This window comes from Talpa europaea, assembly GCF_964194135.1.
Source record: "Talpa europaea genome assembly, chromosome: 6".
NCBI lineage: Eukaryota > Metazoa > Chordata > Mammalia > Eulipotyphla > Talpidae > Talpa > Talpa europaea.
Window position 1 is genome coordinate 75,334,069 of NC_140072.1, and position 26,390 is coordinate 75,360,458.

At 35.0% G+C, this 26,390-nt stretch overlaps 1 protein-coding gene across 2 annotated transcripts in view; it reads right to left on the bottom strand.

Annotated features, from left to right (window-relative positions):
• The window catches only part of ZDHHC20 (zDHHC palmitoyltransferase 20), a gene marked incomplete at its 5' end in the record, with an annotated part of 72,444 nt that overhangs the window by 959 nt on the left and 45,095 nt on the right, over window positions 1-26,390 (bottom strand). The window contains 7 exons of one of the 2 annotated variants that reach the window (XM_084234346.1): window positions 242-357; window positions 1,849-1,938; window positions 5,441-5,567; window positions 13,057-13,189; window positions 14,186-14,221; window positions 24,303-24,423; window positions 25,591-25,623. In XM_084234346.1, the coding sequence (XP_084090472.1) occupies window positions 242-357; window positions 1,849-1,938; window positions 5,441-5,567; window positions 13,057-13,189; window positions 14,186-14,221; window positions 24,303-24,423; window positions 25,591-25,623 (656 nt within the window). The remainder of the gene's footprint in view (window positions 1-241; window positions 358-1,848; window positions 1,939-5,440; window positions 5,568-13,056; window positions 13,190-14,185; window positions 14,222-24,302; window positions 24,424-25,590; window positions 25,624-26,390) is intronic. The other variant, XM_084234345.1, reaches the window with a different exon arrangement.

The window sequence follows — 26,390 nt, forward strand, 5'->3', positions numbered from 1 at the left end:
AACTAAAATAAAACAAATCCAGCTGTGAACAGAACAAAACCTTAGCAGTTACTACACTTTTTTCCTGAAACCCCTTCTCCATAAAAACTACCAATAACACTAATACCTCATATATAAGATACCTTGTGAAATATTTTATGTCTTAGGATTTAAAAATATCACATTATCTTTTTCACATTTATTAAATGTGGTGATTGAAATTTTAAACAGATGAAGCAATGTTTCATATTATAAGAATTACCTGATCTGACAATGCCTTCTTCAGATCCATTCTCTATCCATTGAGATTCATTGTCCAATAGACGGTTTTTTGATTCACTAAGTGGTTTGATAGGAAAGGGTTGATTTGGGCCAATACTGAAAAAAGGAGCAAATAATTTAGTATACAGATTAATGCTTAATTAAGAATACTTAATTAATAAGCGGCAAATTAGTATTCCTTCTCCTAAATATGTGAGGGCAACTCATGAGATCGCAGCACTATGAAAAAAAAAAACCACTATCTTCAAAAGAAAAATATGCCCCACCCCACCCTCCCCATTAAAAATTTTAAAGTTCTCTAGACCCAATAATCTGTACTCCAACACTGTCAATTAAAACAATTAGACAAAAGGAAAATGCTTCAGAGGCCAGTCTGAAATGCTTTTAACATGTTAATTGAGAGCCATATGTAGCACAAAGACAGGTGAGGATCTATGTCTGTGGCCAGGACAAAAAAATTACCTGTCATTTCCCAAGTTTTCTGCTTTCTACCTCTGCAGTTTAGATCTAAGGGGAAAAAATGATTTAGTGATTTAGCGTAGACTTATTTTTCTAGCTAAGAGATCCAGGGAAGGAGGGAATAGAGGAAGGAAAGGAAGAAAAGGGAACTAACTCTTGTTGTGTACCTAGATAATGGGCCAGTCACTGTGCTAGGCACTTAATACACATTATCTCAATCTGCACAAATTACTCTTAGAGGTAGGCATGACAATTCTCATTTTACAGAGCTGGAAACTGATGTTCAGGTTAAATGACTTGTTCAGACCCACAAAAATATTAGTGCTAGAATGTCATTTTTTAAGGCTTTATTTAAGCTTTATTTAAGCTTAAGGCTTTATTTAAGCTTTAAATTCTAAGGAAGGCCTATATTCTTCAGATGTTAATATGCTACCTTGGAATTTATAATCCGTCCTCTGCCACAATTTATTTCTGTAGTAAGTTTCAACTGTTCCACTTTAACAGAAACATCCCTATCTTTCTCGAAATTTCATTTAATATGAATTATTCCTCTGAATTTATGAATCAATTTGCTTGGCATGCCTGCAAATGCTGAGAAAATGTTTTCTGTGATAAATGAGAAAAAAATTTATATTTATATCTTTCACTAATATTTTTACAGTGTAGTTAAAATCTGTTTATCAACATAAAATGGTTAGTGTTACTATGACTAATTTCTTTGAAAAAAATGTAATTGATAAAAGTCAAAATAATCAAATATTAAAAGGCTGTTTAGTTTCTAGGAGGATACAGCATATTTAGGGTAGTCATGCTTCCGAATTTGTCCAGACATTTCTAGTTAAATGTGATTGTCCTGACTCAACTATTAGTAGCAAGCTTTCTCTTTCTTACTCTCAAGTGTTCTGGCTTAGATGATAAAAAATAAGGTTCTTTTAAGCACACTGGGTATAAAACACATTAACCCTCAAGTGAAAAAATTTAAATAGAAGTTCTCTTTTCTATTTGTGCTGTCTTACTAAATTACTACTGTATTTATCTATAAGCTATGCACATATAACACACACACACACACACACACACACAGTTTGCTTTATAATGATATTGAAAATCTAATGACAAGAAGCATACCTTCTGGCATATTCATTCTGGTTTGTAACAGAAGCTTGTTCTGGATCCATCCCCACAAGGCGAGTTGGAAAACTGCAACCATCACCCAAGCTACATGATGAAAAATATCAGTAGCAATTTAAATCATGTCAAGTTAAGTGAAAGAGGGCAAATTTAAAACCCATTATTCAAAGATATAGCATAAGGAAATTATCATAACTTGTTATTTCAGAAGATAATTCTAAGGAAGTAAGCCTTTCTTTAATAATTTATATATATTAATATTTAAAACTATATCTTCCATGACTCTTAAGATCATGATCCCAATTAAGATATAACCTAAAACATAGGTATTCAAATTATGTGGGCAACTGATCTATTTATGATCATTTTAGACATCATATAGAAATTTAATATGTAAAGCCCACATATGTATTCATCCAACAATATTCAATAAACAAAGTATTTACTGAATGGCTATGATGTTTGGGGTTCTATTTTAAGTGCTAAGGAACAAAAGGGAAGAAAATTTCTAAAAAAAAAAGCATAGTTACACTTTCATATTCTAAAAACATCAAAGTTACGTATAATAGAATCTTTCACTTCCAGGCAAGATGGATTAACTGATAAATTGGACGTATAGTAAACAACCAGAAAAATGAGCAGTATGTAAAAAACAAACAAACAAACAAACTTTCAAAGCAGGCAGCACAAAACTGTTGTCTCTGAAAAAAGAGAAATAAACCAAATGAGTACCAATTTTCTGCCAGGGCCTGAGAAGTGCGAGGAGAAACAGAGCAAGGTAGTCTCACTGAACTGAGATGATGGAGATAGGAGTTTGGAGAAGCTGAAATAGCCTGCTCTATCAGAGGGAGTTGAAGAGGAGAGAAATGCAGAGAAAGTGCTATAGAAATCTATACAGGGTTTTACTTGAGTTTTTTGATGGTGAATTACACATGTGAATCTGGGACAAGAACAACTGGAAAGTACAAGCTGAACAATTCACAGAGCTCATAGAGCACCAGAAAAGCATTCAAATTTCACCAGTCAGGGTGAGATGATTTTGCTGAACACACTGGAGACACCAGCAAGCTCCAGCCTTTGTTGTAAAGCTAAGCTTTCCCTAAAGAAAATACTATTTTTTACTAACACAGCTTAAAACAAGCCTCAAAGGACCAAGCTGAAACAAAAACTGTCTGCTAAAACAAAATCCAGCATTCTTTAAAGGGAAACAACAAAGACTTAGAATGACTGTGAAAATTTAAAACAAGGACTTTAAAAGTGATCTTAATATGGAATTTAAAAAGTAAAACAGATAAAATGAAAAGTGAAACGTAAGATTAAAAAAACCAATTTATCTTTTAGAGCTGAAAAATGTAATACCTGAAATACAAAATTTACTGGGTAAGTTTTAGTGGACTAGAAATTAAAGAAAAAGAGATCAGTGAATTTGCTGATACAACAATAGAAATTATCCAAACTGAAGCAAAGAGAGAAAGATTGGGGGAGGGAGGAAACAGTAAGGCACAGAACAGTGATGACCTGTGGGTTATTATCAAACATTTTAGCATACATGTATATTTTAGAGAACCAGGAAAGCTACTGGGGGTGGGGAGGTGGACTGGGGGGAGGCATGGGACAAGCAGGAGTAAGCAGGAAAAGCAACTGATGAAAACTTTTCAAATTTAATGAAAACTATGAATTCACAGATCCAAGAAGCTTACTGAATCTGAGAGAGAATAAATAAAACCATACTAAGGACTCTCATCATCAAACTGTTTAAAAGCAGTGATAAAGATACAATCTGAAAAGTAGCCAGATGGAAAAAAAAGACAGTAATTTATAAGTAGTGGAATAAAGGTAAGAGTGAGGCTGATTTCTTGTCACAAATAGTCCAAACCAGAAGATAATGGAACAACATCTTTAAAATCTCAACACACTGAATTCTGTTTAGAGAAAATAGCCTATGTTCCAACCAGTCAGAATAGAAAAACCTTGTAACACATAAGAGAGAAAAAAAGTACCAAAGACGAGATTGGTAACTGAAGATATCAGGATCTATCCAGATGAAACACAGAAAAAGGACTGAACAAAAAAGGATACTGCATTCGGATGCTGTGATAGAACACGTGTGGAGTCCCAGTAGTAAAGAGGGGAGAGGGATGATAAAAGAAATAATGGTTGAAATATTTTCCAAATTTGATGTAAGCTATACAGTCACAGATCCAAGAAGCTCAACCAACCCTAAGCATAAGAAAGATGATGAAAACTATAACAAGGCATATCATCATCAAATTGCATAAACTAATGATAAACAAAGACTTAAAAGCAGCCAGAGGAAAAAAGAGATTACGAGTGAAAAAGATAATAATGACTAGAAACTTACCAGAAAAATGACAGTGAAAGAAAACCTGAAACTCTACAGCAAGCAAAAATGTCTTTCAAAAGTGAAGGCAAAATAAGTCATTTTCAGACCAAAAAAAAAAAGACAATACAGCAAATTAAGAAACAAACCCAGAACATTCACAAATACGTCATTTGAATTTCAAATTTTTTTTCCTTCTCTATACTGACTTTAGAGTTTATGGCCTAGGATCACCGAGAAATTGGGAGGAAAAAACTATGAATCATCTTGGACATACATTCTCATTTAAAGTGAAAATTGTATTATGTGTTGGGTCTTCTCTGATTTTGGTAGAGTGTAATTTTAATAAAAAGGGGAGGGTCCATGTTCCCTGCCCCACCTAATGAGGGGTGGAACTGAACAGGGAGAAAGAGACCTGGAAGGAGAGTTGGAGGAGGCATGTAGAGCACAGATGTGAGAAATCACACTTGCTTCTCAGTTTTGGAGTTACACCAGGGACTGGGGGGATGTACAAGAACACATATGTTGGAAGAGACCTGGGTGAGAGACCACGGGTAAGGTGAAGTGGCACCTTGATTTGTGCTCTTATTCCACTCCTTTCATTCCAAACTTGCCTCGCCCCTTCTGCCCCTTTCCTATGGTTCCCTGCCAGGAGGTGCCTTGACTTCCGGCAAGATTTTGGGCCTGTTTGGCGGGGCATTTACCCACAAGAGGATGGGTAACTTGGGTGTTTTATTGAAAAACCTTCTCTTCTCTCTTTCTATGCACACTCTCCTATTAAAGTTCTTTCGCACTAAGAGAATGTTTTGTGTTCATGCGGCCGATAGGAGAACCCATTTTGAGTGTGCAAGTTTGAGGGTCCTGGGGTGACCCTCATTCTGCCCTCTAACAGTTTGACATACCTAAACAAAAAAATCTGTGATGGAATCTTTGTAATTATGGCTAATGTATATAAATTCTTACGGCTTTCTACTTCAAACAATTTATTTTCACCTTGAAGGGAAAAAAAAGACTCTTAATTTTTGCTAAATCATCTTTTTTATACTTTTCATTCAGATATAAGCCCATACTCTCCCTTACTCTAATAAAATTCATGAAAAGTAAAATCTATTTATAGATTCAAGATACTCTGTTTTTATTCTCAAGGTCCATTAATAAGGTTATTATATATTATATTCTTTGAATCTTAAGACATTTAACCAGACTATTGCAGATTTCATAATTTCTGAGACCTACACTTTAAATTACCTTGAATATGTTGGAAGTAGCCAATATTTCTTTTCATCACCAAAAACTTGTCTCCAATTTTTACTGTATCCAAGAGAGAAACCATTTCCATCAGGTCCATATGAAAATGTGGGTGCACGGAATGATTCTGTCAAATAGATATTTTTTTTTAAATGTTAATCTACTGAAAATTATAGAAGGGAAGAAAAGAACCATTTTTTTTTTTGCTTTTATCTTTGACATCAAAAGTTATAATTCACAATAATATATTTAACAATCAAAAGATAAATTTCTGAAACTTATTTGGAAAAAAACCCACCTGAATATTTCATTGGCCTCATGAAATGAAAATGTCAAAATAGTTAATATTAAGGAAAATCCACTGCAGTAGATACAATGTACCTTGCTTTATTTTTAAAATAAAGCTATTCTAACTATTGCCACTTCACTCATTATTTATTTACTTCATACTGTGTGTTTGCTATCACAGAACCAATTGCTGTGATCTAAAGATAGATGAAATTCCTACCAAAGAACTCACAGTCTAAAAAAGTCTAACAAAATTATGTGATAGAAAAATGTGTATGTTGGAGATGGTATAGAGGAAGATGAAATATGGAGGAAGAGATACTTAATCTTGAGTACAGATATGAAGGAAATGGGGTGAAAGAACATTATTTCAAGGTCGCTTGTAAAGTGAAGGCTAAGGAAAGATACAAGTTTCAAAAGAAAAGTTTTAAAAAGTTATTTAAAAATGGAATGATTTCAGCATATTTCATAAATTAAGAGCAAGAAGAAGCAGGGGAGATTGATTAGAAAAGGTCAACGATACAGATAAAATAAAAGTGGATTAAAAAGAATTCTAGAAGAAATGGGACTTCTCTAGATTAATTCTAAAGATTAACCTTCTATAATAAAGGAAAGCTTGTTCTCAGAAGTTAGAGGGGGGGGTGTGACAATGATAGACTCAAAAGTAGACCTGTTTGTATGAGGTTACAGAGATGGTAAGAACTTACTTGTGATGAGTTCTAATTTTTCTATGAAGTATTCACAAAATGGGTTAGAAAATTAAGGAGAATAGTACAAATCTGGAAAAGCTGTTATGGGCAATAAGCTTACAAACCTGATCAGAAACACATGACAAAGCTGCCACATAGAATTGAAGGCTTAACTGAGGTTAAGACTTTGAATCTCAAGTTGTAACAATCTCTGTGGGAGTGAGATCACCTTTAGCAGCTTCCTAAAGCCCCAATGTACATTAGATAAAATGGAGAGCTGTAATAACCCAGGTCATGGGTTAGTAAATGAATTATGAAAGAAAACCTAGTTAAGGTCTGGTTGCAGGTCTAGAATGAAAAAAGAGGACATACGGAACCACAAGGGAAGGAAACACTTGGGAGAATTTTGCTGAGGAAAGGGAAGACTGATTCACTGACCTGAAAAAGGAAGAACATGGCGTATAAAGAAAGGAGCACTGAAAGGATAAAGACTGTAGTCAGAGAATGGAAAACCCAAGTAGAAAATTTCAGAGTCTATTCAATTCCAAGTGATTAAAGGCTCAATGTTTGGTTATAGAAATAACTGACCACTGGAATCTAAGAGACTTAGCTGCCTTGAGAATGATATCAGAATAATAGCATTAGTCTTAACACAGAAATGATTTAAATGTGGGATAATGAGGTAACTAGGTAACAGTTATCAAGAAGGGTAGAGCTGATACTCCTTCCAAGGATAGAAGAGCAAAAATGTGGAAGCCGCAGTGGAATATTAGCCAAGAACCAGAGTGTATGTGGAAGCTGAGAGGCTTTAAAGGAAGTGGTGTGCTAGGGTAATGTTTTCTCAAAGTATGAGTTAAAACACTCTAATAAGTTGTAAAATTAATTCATTGGGTTGCAATGCAACTCTTTTCAATTAACTGGACGAAAAAATATACAAGTACACTGCAGACAGCAAAGATATATTTTGAGAAATATTTACCTATTTTATTTATACAATTTTATAAATATGTGTGCATGCACTCATATAAACATGCATATAAACTGATGAATTTCATATATATATATATGCATGTATATAAACATGTGATATAAACTGATGAATTTCTTATTGTAGTTCTTGGCAACAAAGTGTGAAAAAGATTGTTTAAAGACAACACTGAGTTACCCAGGGATTACTCATGAAGCAGCTTGGTGAGAATTATGGCAAATAAAACAAAAATAAAACAAAAATAATCAAATACTTGGGAATAAACCTAGCAAAAGAGGTAAAGGACCTAAATAAAGAAAACTATAAAACACTGTTAAAAGAAATAGAAGATGACACAAAGAAACGGAAAGACATCCCCTTCTCATGGATTGGAAGAATTAACATTATCAAAATGTCCATCCTACCAAAAGCAATTTACAGATTCAATGCTATTCCAATAAAAACTTCAATGACATTCTTCAAAGAAATAGAACAATTACTGATGAAATTCATATGGAATCACCAAAAACCCCAAAGAGCCAAAGCTCTCCTGAAAAAAAAGAAGGGAATGGGGTATCACACTCCCAGACTTCAAACTATACTACAAAGCTATAATCATCAAAATGCATGGTATTGGAACAAGAGCAGACACACCGACCAATGCCACTGAACAGAAAATCCAGAAATAAACCCACTGATTTATGGTCAAATAATCTTTGACAAAGGAGCAAAGAATATGCACTGGAGCAAAGAAAGTTTGTTCAATAAATGGTGCTGGGAAAAATGGGTTGCTACATGCAAAAGAATCAAGCTTGACTACTACCTCACACCATGCACAAAAACCAACTCAAAATGGATTAAAGAACTAGACATAAGACCTGAAACCATAAAATATATAGAAGGAAATATAGGTGAAATACTACATGATATGCACCTCAAAGACATCTTTACAGACACATCACCCAAAGCAGGGATAGTGAAGGCAAAGATAAACAGCTGGGACTACATCAAATTAAAGAGCTTCTGCACAGCAAAAGAGACAGTAAAAAAACAAAGAGAAACCCCACTGACTGGGAGAAAATTTTTGCACACAATACTAATGATAAAGGACTGCTCACAAAAATCTACAAAGAGCTGATGAGACAACAAAAACAAAGAAAATAATCCAGTCAAAAAATGGGCAGAAGAGCTGAAAAGAAACTTCTCCAAAGAGGAAATGCAAATGGCCAACAGGCATATGAAAAAATGTTCAACATTACTTGTAATCAGGGAAACGCACATCAAAACTACAATGAGATACCATCTTACAACAGTGAGAATGGCACATATTAAAAAAACTAGCAACAACAAATGTTGGCAAGGATGTGGAGAAAAAGGAACTCTCCTGCACTGTTGGTGGGAGTGCAAACTGGTCCAACCACTATGGAGAGCTCTGTGGTGATTCCTCAACCTACTAAAGATAGAGCTTCCATATGATCCAGCACTTCCACTCTTAGGTATTTACCCAAATGACACAGAAACAGTAATTCCAAAGGGCATCTGCATCACTATGTTTATAGCAGCACTATTTATAATAGCTAAGCTATGGAAACAACCCAAATGCCCAACAATAGATGACTGGATCAAGAAGATGTGGTATATATACACAATGGAATATTACTCAGCAATTAAAAAGATAAACACATGCAGTTTGCAGCAACATGTATGGAGCTAGGCGGGATCATGCTTAGCGAAATAAGTCAGAAAGAAAAAGAAAAATACAAGATGGTCTCACTCAAAGCAGGAATTTAGAAAACCTAAATAAGGGACCAGGAAAAAGACTAATTAATACAAAGTAAAAATCAAAACCAACAAGCAACTATAAACCAGAGACACATTATGGGGAGGGAGGGGGATGGAGAGGAAGGATTAGGGTCATAATAAGGGGGAGTGCAATTGTATGGGGAATATAACTAAAATGAAAATGCATACATTGTGCAAAAATGAAAAATGATGAAAGAATTATATAAAATAGACTATAAAAAAAAGAACAAAATAGACAACACGGTAGAGTGTGGAGGTTTGAATGAATCCTCTCTCTTAGGTACAACTATAAAAAAATTAAAATTTGCTTACAGGAAATTCTAAAAATTCATCAAGATGGGACTTTTTTCCAAGCAAATTTTATGCTGAGGCCAGTGGTTTGCTATAGAGAAAAATCAGGGATAGGTAAGAGATGTTTTGGCCAGAGCAGGAACTATTCAAGTTTACAGAACAGGCTAGGGACATGCCATGGAGGGTGCTGCACACTTACCAGGTGCACTGGGGGCTCTAACCTTATTGGTAAGGGGCACCTGGTGTGAATTGTTGGGCAGGAGCAGCCAGGCGGTGGCCAGTGTTCAAGGATAGGTAGTGGGTCTCTATCTCTGATCTCCCTACAAGCCTCCAATGCATAATAGCTAGGAGATGGCAAGGGAATTTAGGATCCCCAAAGCAGTCACTGGAGATTGCTCTGGAGAGAAAGAAAAGGTGGCAGAGAAAGAAAAAGAGGCAGACTTGATTATTCTGCCTGGAGCATCCCTCACTCCCTACCAGGAGTGAGACAAGAGTCTTTGGACCTCAGCTTCTCCTTCTGTTGCCAAGTTCAACAAGAGAAAAAAACCAAACATGGCTAAAACCACAGCGCCCAACCAAGGAAAAAGCAAACAAGGCAACACACATGCTTAGGGAGCAAGGAACATCTGAACCCAAGATAGAAAAGCTAAAGAAGAATATTAGTCCAGAGACATAAATAAAATGTACAAAATTGAGGCCCTAACAGATGAAGATTTCAGAAGATTGATTTAAAAATTGCTAAATGAGATACTGGGAGGACAAACACAGAAAGGTACATGCATAACCTTAGAAAAGGGATTTAGGAACAAAAAGAATTCTTCACTGAAGTAATTGAAGATATTAAAAGAACACAAAAAGAGATGCTAAATGAATGTGAATACAGAAAGCTCATCAAATAAACGAGCAGAAGAAAGAATAATGGAAATCGAAGACACAAATGTATAACTAATCCAAGTGAAAAGAGAGAAAGAAATAAGACAGGAAAAATGAAGAAACTTTACAAGAATGCCACACATAGAATAGGAAACAAGAACTAATGGATATTCAAGAAGGTAAAGAGGGGGCAGTTGAAGAAATTACCGCTAAGAACTTCCTAAACCTAAGGAAAGAAATAAGCATGGAATAAACATGTCCAGGAAGCAAAAAGACCACACACATTTGAAATGCAAAATGACCTTTACCAAGACAAATCATTGTTAAATTATCAAAGGTCAATGAAAAAAAATATTAAAGGCTGCTGGAGAAAAAAGAATTAACAAATAAGGGCACCTTGATCAGGCTCTCCTCAGATACTCTTTTAAGCTATAAGATAGTAGAACTTAGAATCCTTTTAAAAGACAAAATCTGTGAACCAAGAATACTCTTTTCTGCAAAATTATCACTCAACTATGAGGTGAAATAAAGGCTTTGCCAGACAAATAAAAGTTAATGGAGTTTACCACCACCAGGCCTGCCCTACAAGAAATGTTGAAATGAGTTCTTCTATAAGAGAAAACAAAACCGTGTGCAAGGTAATAACAGTAATACAGAATCAGAAGTAGAAACAAAAATAATGTGAAACAACAAAGCACTAAATGGGAGGCAGAAAAGGACACAGTCTGTATAGTTAAATAACGATGAGTATGAGATTGGAACCAAAACAAAAATACAGAACAAAAACCAAAATAAAGAGCCCAGAAGTAAACCCACATAACTATAGAAAGTATATCTTTGACAAACTACCATGACCATATAATGAAGAGAGGAAATTTCCTTTAACAAATGATGCTAGGAAACTTGAGCAGCCATATGCAAAAAATTGAAACTAGATCCCTAACTCCATACATGAAAATAAATTAAAAATGGATTATAAGACTTGAAACTACAAAATACTTAAAGAAAACATAGGTGATACTCTCCAGGACATCAACCACAGAGATGTATTTGGGAATGCAACTCCAATAGCAAGGGAAACAAAAATAAGCAAATGGGACTACATTAACTGAAAAGGTTTTCCACTGCAAAACAAACAAACACTTCTAAACCTGAAAGGCAACCAATAGACTGGGAGAAGATACCTGTACATCACACATCTGAGAAGGGGTTAATTTCCAAACTTTATAAAGAACAACGACAACAAAAAACATTAAAAAATGAGCAAAAGACCAAAATAGACACTTCTCCAAATAGGATAGCTATCAATAGATGGCCCAGAGGCACATGGAAAAAATACTCTACATCATTTATTATAAAAGAAACACAAATCAAAACTATAAAAAGCTATAATGAGATATTACCCCACCCATACCAGAATGGCTTATACACACACACACAAGCACACAACAAATACTGGCAAGGATATGGAGAAAAAGCACTTATCCACTGCTGATGGAAATGTAATTTGGCATAGCCTCCATGGAAAATGGTATGGATATTCCTTAAAAATAAAAATGGAAATACTATATAATCCAGCAATATGATGCTAAGTATTTACCTAACATGAAAAGATCTATGCACTCCTATATTCACAATAGCCAAGTCATGAAACCAACCTAAGTGCCTAACAACAGCCAGCTGCATAAAGAAATTGTAGAATATATCCTAAACGGAATACTACTCAGCTATTGAAAAAGATGAAATAGTGTCTTTGGGACAAAATAAGTAAATCCTGAAGTAATTATGCCAAGTGAAATAAATCAGAAAGTGAAAGACAGTTTCACTCATTTGTGGAATACAAGTAACCAAAGGAAATAAACTGGCAAAGCAGTCAATATAATTCTTAGATTCTATGAAAAACACACTGGTTACAAGAGGGAACAGAGGGGAAGGGAGGAGAGACAGAAGAGATAAGAGGACAGAATACCAGCACTGAAGTTTTGGTGGAAGGTGAGTGAAGCATGTCACATACACAAGTGTGAAGCCGTACTTCCAAAATTGTGTAATAATGTGACAAAATAAAAAAAATTTAAAAATTGCCTAGGCAAATGTCAAAAACAAAACACCAAAGTTCTAATATTTTAAATTAAAAATGAGCAAGAAAAGGAAGTAAATTCTTATATTAGTGCTACAATATCTGTTTACTGTCAAATGATACAAAGATGGAAATGATTAACTATGTCAAGGCCTGACTCCTTAGCCTCAATCATGGAACTTATACCAATCAGCTGTGTAATCAATTGAGGGGGAAAAAGTAAAGAACCTGTATTAACTAAATGATAAACTATAATTAAGGATTAAAACGTATTTTTGTGATCTGTGAATGAACCTTATAACTTGACAATTTACTGTAACAATTTAACAATTTTTATAGATTGTTTTCAAAAAACACTGTACAAATGCAAGTTTTTTTATTTAAAGAATTTAGTCAGAGCTCTTTTTTATAGAATGCACTATTAGAAACCTATGAAAGTCAATCTCATTTTCTCAACCTTCAAAATAATGAACCCCTACATTTTATACCCTTGTGCCTATCCAGTCATAGCTAATTTTAGTATAGACTTATTTTATTTACATTTCTCTATCATGACTACTGTCCTTCTCTAGATTTGTTATTCATGGTAATTGTCCTAAATAATTGTGATTTCTTTTAACCTTCTTACCTATTGTTGTTCTATTTTTCCCAACTAGCCAGCAGTGGTAGCTGAAAAGTGACAGGACGCTGATGAAGAACATGGTAGACACAAAGAAAAGAAAAAGTACGTGGAATTTTGCACGTGTATCTGCGAGTTCATTCTGAGGAAAGAAAAAAAGAAGAGTTAATTTTGAGGACAGTCAACCTCTGAAATATACTCTTATTATTTGGGTCTTCCTAAAGACTGTTGAATCCATAAAACAAACAAACAAACAAACAAACAAACAAACAAAAAAAAAAAACTGGCAGATATGAAGAAGAAAATGGATTATATATCCAAAAGCAACATCTCCAAAAGCAGAGAATTGGTAATATCAAGGGAGCTTGCTTACATAAAAGGTCAGAAAACCATTTCAAAAATGACTTTTAAACATTTAAAAATTTTTTTTTAGTAATACTTTCAGTAATAAAATAAGATGAGCTCTTTGATTCAGAATTTTTCTTTTGCACTTTATGCATATATTTGTGTTCTCAAAATCTAGGCTACATGAGGTTCTCCCCACCTATGCTAAAACATTTAACTATATACGCTGTTAACTGCAATAAACTTAAATTTATGTAATTCTCTAATCTGTTTTTGAAAATACCATTACAAACATGCCCATGCCTTCAGCTGCTTCAATTCTCACCTTTTTTTTTTTTTAATCGTTGGTCCATTTCTACAGAGCCTTTTTAGGTAATTAGCAATTTTTTTTCAAATTTACCAAAAGGAATTAGTGACTGAAAGAGCTTTTTTTGTTACCCATTCTTATGGCTATTCACTTTAATAGAAGTCAACCTAGGAGAAATTAGTATATTTTATTAGGAGGAGGAAGAAACTTTTAAATGTTAGCTCTTAAAATAAACTGTAGGAGGCAAATCACTACTCCAACAGAACATGAGGTTGTCCAGCTTGATTTGTTTATAAGCTAAAAGGAAGGTTTTTAGCATTAGATTATTCTAACATGTAACTTTTTCTCTTCTCTCCAGAATAATGACAATACCCTTAAATACAAGTGGTTCTTCTATATCTTCAACTCATAATGCCAATGAGTATTATATTCACAATAAATGTCATAAAAGAATGATGAGAATGTCATGGCAATAATGTATTTTACCTTTGGACAAATCTCTGTAGATTTCCTGCGGCAAAGCTTGTACAAATAGAGACAATGCATTAAGAAACCATTTTATACAAAATTATATTTTTATATTTTGTGAGTGTGTATATATATATATATGCGTGTATAAAACACTAGTTTTATAAATCTTTTTATGTTTTGAAGGAAACCTAAGATGTTGTTCTCTAAAGGTTACTGACAACATTTCTCAAAAAACACCACAGGGAAAACAGACAAGCACATTTCAGGTAGACTTCAAAAACACACATTTCCACCCAGCTTTTCAAAGAGAGATTTAAGACCAAAATTAAATTTTTTTTTTAGCAAGCAGCTTTAATAAAGAAAGTTCTGCTTAGCAGTTTCTAAAATCAAGGTCTGTAATAAAAATATAGACAAAAAGAATAAAAATGACTTGCTACTGCAACAACCTTCTAGGAGGTGTTGTCACTGTCCCTCTCTGGTCTACAATCATGTATTAATAGATGGGAGTAAGTCTGGAGAAATGTGTCTTCAGAGGATTTTATCTGTGTAAATGTCATAATATAGGCTTACAGAAAACTTGATGGCATAGTCTACTACACAATAGTATTGTAGGTAGAAATGGTACAGCTCATCAAGATAACTGACAACCATCATATGTGTGGTCCATTGTTGATTGAAACATCATCAAGAGACTCTTGACTGTAGGTAATTCAGCTCAGCAGTCAAAGTGATCCTTTACAGTGAGATCATACCACTCCTCTGTCACAGCACACTCTAAGGCTCTTTTATCATTTGGGTCCACCTACTGTTACTCTTACTCATTCTATTCAGTCACACAAGCTGTCTCATTGTTACTCAAACAAAGCAGGGAGGGACACTCTTACTTTGAGCCTTTGCACTGAAGTTTAGATGTTTACTTTGCCTGAAATATTCTTTTTCAGATGGCCACACACTCCCTTCATGTCTATCCAAATCTTACCTTCTTACTGAGGTCTACCTTGAACACCCTTTTTAAAAGAATGAGATGCAATTTACATGCAATATTAATTTCAGGTATACAACATCATGACACATGCTCTTTCTCTAATGTAAAATGATCACAAATCTACTTACAATCCATCAAAACACATACATATAGCTACAAATTCTTTTTTCTTGTGTTGAGAGATCTTTTAAGATTTACTCTCAGTGACTTTCACATACTCTTACTAACCACAATCACCATGCTGTTATGTTACATCCCAGGACTTATTTTGACAACTTTCACTTACTTGCCCATGCCCCGCTCTCTGCCTCTGTATCTGTACCTTTTATTCTATTTCTTTTAGATTCCACAAACATGAGCCCTTGTGTTATCTTTCTGTTTGACTTATTTCACTTAGTATAATGCCCTCAAGGTCCATTCATATTACAAATGGCATAATTTCTTTCTCTTTTAATGGCTGAACAATGTTCCACAATGCTCTATATCCATTCATCTAGTGATGGCCATTGAGGTTGTTTCCACATCTTAGCTATTAAAAATAATGCAGTATTGTGGGTACTTAAGAGTGGAATTGCTGAGTCATATGACAGATCCATTTTATTTTATATATTTTTTAAAGATTTTATTTATGCAAGAGCTGGGGTACAGGCTAGATGTGAGGAGGGTGAGAGGATTCACCAGAGACAGAATGGGGAACAGAACAGGCAGACTGATGAAACACACTGCTGAGGGGAGCAACGGGGGAGACAGGAGAGGTCTGCACACCATGTGGGAATCTCCCTGGACAGAAATCAAACAGGCGCCCGAAGGCTGCGGACAGCTTCACAGTGCTACGCTCAACTGCCTGCGCCACCAGGGAGGCCCTCCATTTTATTTTCTGAGAAACCTCCATACTGCTTTCCATACTGACTAGACCAGTCTAACAGTGTAAGAGGGTTCCTTGTCCCCACACCCTCATCAACTGGCCCTTTGATTATCTCATTGTGATTTTGACTTGCATTTCCTTGCTGCATGATTCATGCTTGTGCATGATGATGAACATATTTTCATGTGCCTGTTTTTGATTGGGTTGTTTTAATTTTGTTGAGCTGTCTGAGTTCTTTGTAGATATTTGGTATCAGTCCTTTGTGGGATATAGTGTGCCTATATTTTCTCCCAGTTAGTGGAGTGTCTCTTTTAGTTATGGTCTCTTTCACTGTGCAGAGCCTTCTAGCTTGATGTAGTTCCAGTTGTTTATATTCTAGTTTCTTTATCACTAAAGTTTATGTCATAGAGTATTTTGCCTATATTTTATATTTTTATAATTTATTTTTTAATTTATATCTTTTTAAAAGATTTATTTATTTATTTATACAAGCACTGGGTACAGTCAGAAGCACAGGAGGGTGAGAGAATTCACCAGAGCCAGAGTGGGGAAAAGAACAGGCAGACAGATGAAGTACACTGCTGAGGGGAGCAGCGGGAGCGGCAGGAGAGGTCTGCGTGCCATGTGGGACCCTCATCAGCTGGCTGGGGATTGAACCAGCAATGCAGAGGCTGTGGGTAGCTTTGCAGCCCAGTGCTCAACCACTGCACCACCTGGGAGGCCCTTTTAATTTACATCTTTTACATTATTGTGTATTTCCTGTAAAAATCCTACCACCAGTTCACTCATGAACCATCACCACAGTCCCATCTCTCCCTGTTCCCTTTCTTCCCCCTCCCTTGCAGAACGCCTCTTATTTATGGTTGCCTATTAGTTTTTATTATTATTATTATTGTTATTCTTTTTTCCAAAGCCATTATTTGGTTCTCCTACATTCCTCCTATAAGTGAATCCCTTTGATATTTTTCTTTTTCCTTCTGGCTTATTTCACTGAGCATGCTCCCTTAAAGCACCATCCATGTTGCTGCAAATAGCATGAGTTTATCTTCTTTGATTGCTAAATAGTATTCCATTATGTATATATACCACATCTTCTTGATCCAGTCATCTATTTTTGGGCACTTGGGTTGTTTCCATATCTTACCTATTGTGAATAGTGCTACAATAAACATATGGGTGCAGGTATCTTTTTGAATTAATGTTTCAGTGTCCTTTGGGTAGATTCCTAGGAGTGGGATTGCTGGGTAGCTCCATTTTTGGTAAACAGAGGGACCTCCACGCAGCTTTCCATAGTGGTTGGACCAGTTTGCATTCACACCAGCAGTGTAGGACAGTTCCTTTTTCTTTCTTCTAAATTTTTATTCATTTATACCAGCACTGGGGTACAGGCCAGAGGCACGGGAGGGTGAGAGAATCCACCAGAGACCGAGTGGGAAGCATAACAGACAGAAGGACCAAAATACACTGCTAAGGGGAGCAGCAGGTGAGACAGGAGAGGTCTGCGGCGCCATGTGGGACTCTCCCTGGACGGAAATCGAACAGGCGCCATGAAGGCTGCGGACAGCTTCACAGTGCTGCGCTCAACCCGCTGCACCACCGGGGAAGCCCAAGATTTTATTTTTCTTCACATTCTCACCAAACTTTGTTGTTGCCCGTTTATTCAGTGTGTGCCATTCTCATGGTGTAAGGTGGTATATCATTGTGGTTTTGATTTGCATTTCCCTGGTTATAAGGCATGTGAACATTTTTTCATGTCTGTTGGCCACTTGAATTTCCTCTTTGGAGAAGTGTCCTTTTAGCTCTTCTGCCCATTTTTTCACTAGATTGTTTACTTTGTTTTTGTTGTGTGAGCTCTTTGTAGAGATTTGTGATCAGCCCCTTATCAGTTCTATTGTGTGCAAAAATTTTCTCCCAATCAGTAGAGTGTCTCTTTGTTTTGCTGTCTCTTCTGCTGTACAGAAGCTTTTTAGTTTGATGTAATCCCAGTTGTTTATCTTTTCCTTCACTTTCTTTGCTTTGGGTGATGTATCTTTAAAGATGTTACTGAGATGTATATCATGTAGTGTTTTGCCTATATTTTCTTCTATATATTTTATGGTTTCAGGTCTTACATTCAGGCCTTTTATCTATTTTGAGTTGGTTTTTGTGTATGGTGTGAGGTAGTAGTCTAGCTTCATTCTTTTGCAACTAGCAGTCGAATTTTCCCAGAACAATTTATTGAACAAACTGTGCTTGTTCCACTGCATATTCTTTGCTTCTTTGTCAAAGATTAGTTGTCCATAAATATGTGGGTTTATTTCTGGGTTTTCTATTTGAGTCCATTGGTCTGTGTATCTGCTTTTGTTCCAGTACCATACTGCTTTAATTATTATGGCTTTGTAGTTTGAAATCAGGGAGTGTGATACCTCCATTCCTTTTAGTCAGGAGAGGTTTGGCTATTTGAGACTTCTTTTGCGGCTCCATATGAATTTCATCAATATTTGTTCTATTTCTTTGAAGAATGTCATTGAAATTTTTTTTTATCAGAATAGCATGAATCTGTAAATTGCTTCCAGTAGGATGGCCATTCTGATAATGTTAGTTCTTCCAATCCATGAGCAAGGGATGTCTTTCCATTTCTTTGTGTTTTCTTCTATTTCTTTTAACAGTGTCTTATAGTTTTCTTGAATAGGTCCTTCACCTTTTTTGTTATATTTTCTTTTATGTATTTTATCATTTCAGTCTTATATCCATGTCTTTTATTCATTTTGAGTTTTAAAGATTTTTATTTATGCATATAAGAATGGGTATAGGCCAGAGGTGCGGGGGTGAGAGGATTCACCAGAGACAGAATGGGGAGAATAGGTGGATCTACTGAAATACACTGCTGAGGGGAGCAGTGGGGTGAGATGAGAGGTCTGCTGCACCATTTTGTTTAGCTCCCTGGTGGGGGATGGAACTCTGGCTGCAGTGGCTGCGGACAGCTTCGGAGTGCTGAAACTTAACCCCTTGTGCCACTAAGGAGGCCCATTCTGAGTTCTTTTGTGTATGGTGTGAGACAGTGGTATAATTTCACTTTTGTGCTTGGCAGTACAATTTTCCTAACACCATTTATTGAGGAGCTTTCCATAGGTGTATATTCTTCACTTCTTTGTCATAGATTAGTTGCCTATATGTGTGAGTTTATTTCTGGGCTCTCAATTTTATTCCATTGGTTTGTGTTTTCATTCTAGTTTTAATTATGATGACTTTATAGTACAGTTTGAAGTCTAGAAGTGTAATACCATCATTTCTCCCTTTTTTGTCAGGCTACCTTTGGCTCTGGGGTCTTTTGTGGTTCCACATCAATTTCAGTAATGTTTGTTCCATTTCTTTGAAGAATGCCATTGGAATTTTCATTGGCATTGCACTAAACATGTAAATAGCTTTGGGTAGGGTGGCCATTTTGACAATGTTAATTTTTTCAATCCATAAACAGGGAATATCTTTCCATTTCTTTTTGTCTTCTACTTTTTTTTTTAATATTGTCTTCCAGTTTTTTGTTTTTATTTTTTTGTATAGGTCCTTCACCGCTTTTGTTTACTCCTAGGCATTTCATTTCTTTTGGTGTAACTGTAAATGAGGTGGTTTTCTTAATTTCTTTCTTTTCTAGCTTATTGCTTGCATACAAGAAGGCAATTATTTTTCTGTATTACTTTTGTAACCTGCCACTTTGCTGGCTTATTGTTTTAATTAGTTTTTTTCATGGCCTCTTAAGGATTCTCTCTGTATATTATCATGTTGTCTGCAAATAATAGCTTTACTTCTTTCCAAATTTGGCCTTCTTTTATATCTTTTTTCTTTTTTTTTTTTTAAAGATTTATTTATTTATACAAGCACTGGGTACAGTCAGAAGCATGGGAGGGTGAGAGAATTCACCAGAGGCAGAGCGGGGAATAGAACAGGCAGAATGACGAAGTACACTGCTGAGAAGAGCAGCGGGCAGCAGAGGTCTGTCGCACCATGTGGGACCCTCGCTGGCGGCCGGGGATTGAACCGGTGCTGCAGAGGCTGAGGGCAGCTTCGCAGCCCAGCACTCAACTGCTGCGCCACCAGGGGTGACCCTATATATCTTTTTTTCTTAATTGCTCTAGATAGAACGTTCAAAACTATGCTCAACAGTAGTGATGAGAATGGACATCCTTGTCTTATCACAAGGTTGTTAGTTTTTCACCACTGAGATAGATGCCATTGTGGGTTTATCATATACGACTTTTATTATGTCTTTTATTATGTCCCATTATGACTTTTATTATGTCCTACTTATCCCATTATTCAGGGTTTTCATCATAAATGGATGTTGAATCTTATCAAATACTGTCTTGGCATCTACTGAAATAATCATATGGCTTTTATCTTTCATTTTGTTGATGTGGTGAATTATGTTGGTTTTCACAGGTTTAACCATCTTGGTGTCCCTAGGTATAAATTTCATTTGGTCATGACACATAATCCTTATAATGCATTGTTAGATTTGGTTTCCCAAAATTTTATTGATGATTTTTGAGTCTGTTTTCACTAGGGAGACTGGTCTATAGTTTTCTTTTTGTGTGTTGTCTTTGTTTGGTTTTGGTAGTAATGTTGGTTTCTTAATGTATAATTTGAAGTATTCTTTCCTTCTCAATTTTTTTAAAGAGTTTGAGCAAGATAGTTGTTAATTCATCATTCAATGTTTGGTGGAACTCACTTGTGACTCATTCTGGTCCTGGACTTCTGTTTTTGGGAGTGCTTCGACTACTGTTTCAATTTCCTTGCCTGTGATTTGTTTGTTCAGTTTTCCTGTTTCTTCTCTATTTAGCCTTGAATGATTGCATAATTCTAAGAATCTGTCCATCTCATCCAGACTTTTGACCTTGTTTGGATATATGTTAGAGAAATTTCTTATTACCTCTGAATGTCTGCAGTGACTTTTGTAACTTCTCCTCTTTCATTTTTGAATCTGTTTAAGTTTTCCCCCTTTTTTCTTAGTGAGCCTTGCTAGAGATTTGTTGTCTATGTTGTTTATTTTTTCAAAGAAGCAGGTTTTGGTTTTATTTATTGATCTTTTAGACTTGTCTTTTTTATTTCTATTTATTTATGTTCTAATTTTTATTATTTCCTGTCTTCTGACTTTTTTTTTTTTTGGTGCTTCTTTTTCTAATTCATTCAAATGAGAAACTTGGTTGTTAATTTGGCCTCTTTCTTGTCTTTATGTCAACCTGTATTGTCATATGCTTCCCTTTTATTAGTGCTTTTGCTGTGTGCAGTAAGTTCTGGAAGGTTGTATTGTCATTATCAATTGTCTCAAAGTATTTTTTTAATTTCTTTGATTCAGTGATCTATTAGTAGAGTGCTGTTCAGTCTCCACATATGAGAGGACTTCCCTGCTTTCTTTTTATAGTTGATTTCTACTTTGACACCTTATGGTCAGAAAGGATACTTAGTATGATTTCAATCTTTGTGAATTTGTTGATACTTACATTATGAACCAATATGTGATCAATCCTGGAGAATGACCCTTGTGTATTTGAGAAAAGAGTGTATTTGGCTTTTGGGGGGTGCAGTGCCTTACAACTATTAGATCTATTTTATCTATTAGTAATTCTTTGTTAATGACTGTGTCCCTATTTATTTTGTCTCATTGATCTGTCCATTGGTGAGAGTGGGATATTAAAAACTGCTACCAGAAATGTGTTTTTTCCAATGTCTGTTTTCAAAATTGATAGTAGTTGCCTAATGTATTTTGGTGCTCCTTCATTTGGAAAGCATATATTTATGAGTATTAGGCCTTCCTGATATATTGTTCCCTTAGTCATTATGTAGTTATCCATTCCTGTCTCTCTCTCGTTAGCTTTTCTTAGCTGGACCTCTATTTTATGTGCTAAAAGTAAAGCTGTCCCCATCTTCCTTTGGGTCCTATTCGTTTGTAAAATTATTTTTCATCCTTTTACTTTTAGTCTGTGTTTATCCTTGGAATTTAGGTGTATTGTGTTTTCTATTCCAAATAGATATTCTATGTCCTTTGATTGGTAAATGCAGACCATTTACATTTAGAATGATTATTGATATATGAATGTGTCACTACCATTTTTTCTATAATTTTGTGTTTCTATTTATTTCCTTATTCAGTTCTTTGTGTTTGTTCCTCTCTTCCATTTAGATACTAGAGCTCTTTTTAGTATTTCCTGGGGGGGGTATCTAATAGTTGCAAACTACTATAGGGTAATGCTGGACTCCTAGAAATGAGTTTTGCACAGTTTCCTCTTGTTTTTATTTTGGAAAAGTATGAAAAGGGTTAGTATTAGTTGTTCTTTAAATGGCAGGTAGAATTCATCAATGAAGCCATCAGGTCCTGTACTGTTGTTTGTTGGGAGGGTTTCTAACTTCTGATTCAGTCTCCTTATTAATAATATATCTGTTCAGATTTCCTATTTCTTCAAGATTCTCCTAAACCACTTTTACACTGTTCAGTTTTTTTTATGTGTAATTGTCCTTAGTAGCTGATGATCCTTTGGTTTCCTGTGGTATCCATTGTAAAACCTTTTCTTTCATTTCTGATTTTATGTATTTGAGTCCTCTCCTTTTTTTTGGATGAGTCTAATGTCGGTTTATCTTTTAAAAATACCAGTTGTTAGTTTCACTGATCAAAATGGAAAGAGAGAATAAAAGGAAAAATAGAAGAAATCACTGAAACTAACAGCTGCCAAAAAGTATTTGGTTGAGATCATACAGAACTGAAGTCTCTTTTCTAACATGCACAGAGGTATTATAAGTGCTAGGAGACTCTAGTTTTAAGTAAACTTTAAAAATTGAATGATGTTGTAACAAAAATCTGTCTTAAATGTATTAGCTATTTCTTGGGAAAAATTGTGCTTGGTGATTTGGGATTTTAATTATAAGCTCTTTTGAATTATGACTATTAGAGCCAAGTCATAGTGAGAGGTATCTGGATGTTAAAGTAGACAACCTAAGTAAAATTTTGGTTTTCTGTATTATTAAGTATTTAACATTGGGTGGTTATATAATTTACCTCAGTTTCCAGTTGTGAAAACTGGATAATAATAGTTGCTTCTGCATCAAGTATATACTTTCTTTTTTTCTGTATTCTTTATGTTTGGACATCTGGGGCCTTGATTACTAGGGAGAGAATGCCTCTTGCACAGTTATCCAATTCTTATGAGATAGCAAGAATGTACCTCTCATATACAAACTAACCAATCCAGAGTCCATACTTGAAACCACCTCCTCTATCTGGCTCGTACATTCCAGGAGACAATATTTTCCTTCTCTACTCATCCCAGAGATAGGTGTCAGACAATCAGGGTCAGGCCCTATGCCAAGAGAACACTGAAACAGACTACCTAATCTTCAATTAGCTTACTCTACTTGGCCTTATCTTTCCCATGGAGACTACAATGAAGTGTCTGATTCTGGCTCCTTCAGCTCCCTGAATGGCCCTCATGCTTCCTTGCATGATGTGGCATAGTGCGGGATGCCCCCTGTCTTGAGAACTGTGAATAATAAACCATCTTTTCAATGGTAATTATCTACTGACTTATGGTTTTACCATATTTAAATAATAATAAAACTTACATTTGAAAACACCTTCACAGGAATAATACCTACAAAAATACTTTTTAACACAATAATCTATTCCTTCAAAACCGCAGATTCAAAGGTGAAAACAAAAGCAGTAAAAATGCCAAAAGAAAACCCTGTAAAAACCTGCAGTGAATATACTAAAGCCAGGAATCACAATAAAAAGTAATGCTTTTAAATAAAAAAATCAGGAATCATAAAAATATTGCTTTAAAAATATAAAACTCTAATTTGATAAAAAGAAAACAGGTTTGTAAGATATAAATGTGTGAAAAAACATTTACAACTCATGACAGAAAAAAGGATACTTATATAGAGAGAAAATAGATTAATAGTTTACACCTGGGGAGTAAATTTCACTTGTAATACTATAAAACTGCATTCATTAAGTCTCATCAACTCAAATAAAAGCAATTAGTTCCCTAAAACTGATTTATTATTAAAGTATGGCTGAAAATAGTTTGATCATTAAAAAAAGCCCTCTATACCATGTTTTAATTTTTTTTATTTACACATACATATGTATATATGAAGGTTAATTATAATCCCACCTATGCTCAGATGATCCATATATTCTGATGAGTAAAACTGAAGTTTATCTATGTGTGATAAAGAATGAAGTAATTCTTTATGAATACAGCATCTTAAAAAGTCTTAACATATGTGTAAGATAGAAAAAGACTTACCGTCCAAAATTTTATAAAGTACTGTAAAACTGTTGCAGCCACAAAAAGGCAATATAATAGGGAGTATAATAAAAACAGCAGGAAGAATTTGTAATTAGAAAATCCTACACAGTTATTCACCCTAGAAGAACAAAGAAAGTCACACAGTGAAAATAAGATAAACCACAAACTCACAGAAACCAAAAACCGAATAGTGTTTGCTTGGGAGGGAGATGAAAATGGTTATTGTTTAATAGCATAGCATTTCAGTTTTATAAGAGGAAAAAGTTCTTGAGGACATCCCTGGAGGCACAGGCAGTTGAGCGCAGCGCTGTGAAGCTGTCCGCAGTCTCTGCAGCTCGGCTTCCATCCCTGCTGGCCGGGGAGCTACCCATATGGTGCAGCAGACCTCTCCTCTCTTGCTCGCTGCTCCCCTCAGCAGTGTATTTCAGTCAGTCTGCCTCTTCTGTTCCCCGCTTGTCTCTGGTGAATCCTTTCACCCTCCCACACATTTGGCCTCTACCCCGGTTCTTGCATAAATAAATCAATCTTTAAAAAAAAAAGTACTTGAGATTGGTTGCACAACAATGTGAACATAACACTACAGAAATGGTGAGGATGGTAGAGCTCGTGTATTTTTTAAACCATAATAATAATATATAACAGATCAAAATCATCATTACTTGGAAATTGGTCATTTGAGAAGTAGAGAGCAGTGTTTTAGTTGTGGGTATGTGTTTTTAAGCAGTTCTCTAAAAAAATCTGGAAATTATTTTAAAGATTTATTTATTTTTGCATAGAAGAACTGGGGTGTAGGTCAGAGATGAGGGGGGGGTTGAAAGGATTCATCACAGAAAGAGTGAGGAGCAGAACAGGCATATTGACTGAAATATACTGCTACGGGGGACAGTAGGAGAGACAGGAGAGGTCTGCTGCACCGTATGTGGGTTAGCTCCTTGGCTGGGGATTAAACTCAGGCTATAGCAGTGATAGTGCTGAGACTTCACCCCTTTAGGCCACTAGGGAGGCCCAAAATCTGGAATTTTAATGTTAATTCTAAATATATAATTATTTGGGTTAATAACATTATGTTTTTAAAATAAAACATTAATATAAACATGTACCCTACACATGTATGGATCCATGTACATTGTGTATAAATAAATATATTTAAAGCTAGATCAATCTTGTTTATGATGAGTAGTAAAACTGAACTTCCAAATTTAGAAGACCAAGGTAAATCACTGTAAATTCTCTTCTTCTTGTCTTTCCACCCCCCAATATGATTTCCTCTATTTTTTATACATACCAAGGACAGTGATGATCCATCTTAAGAATACATCTAAAAAACAAATAAGCATAAGAAAATCCATGTGAAAAATTCACCTAATTCTAATAGTTTTTTTTTTTTTTTGGAGTTAAAATTTTCCCTTTACGAATACATATTAGGGAAAATAACCCAGTGAACATTACAGAAAATTCCTGATATTTCCACAAGTATTTTTATAAGAAAGGGATAATCATGTTGTCTTAGGTCACATTAAGATAAATTTTAATATTCAGATATGATGCATACAGTATTTGGTATATTAGCTAGATCTAGTTTACAAATCAGCTAGCAATAAAAGTAAATATAGACAATTCCTCTATTATTTTAAACATGGTCAAGTCATAAAAATAAAATCTTAGCAGCAAATATGTTAAAGTATTAACACTAATGGTCATTTTTCACATATTTTATAAAATTTTATAAGATTTCACATATTTTACAAGATTATCCCATTGATAATCACTACTGTACTTTTATAATCAGAAAAAACACACCAAAATATGCCTCCCTACCAGTGGATATGTAATCTATACTTCTATAAAGTAAAACGACAGATTGTCTCAAGTAATAATAACAAATGAATAAACTAGTACCCAGAAGGTTCAATAGATTATCTAACTAAGGTTCAGGACTAGTTGAAATTCCCAAACCAGGGATCTTTTCTTCAACACATTACCTTCTCGCAAGTGCACAAAGAATTAAATCTTTCAAATTTTTCTAAGACAATGTCACAGATAGGAATTTAGAAAACCTAAATAAGGGACCAGGAAAAAGACTAA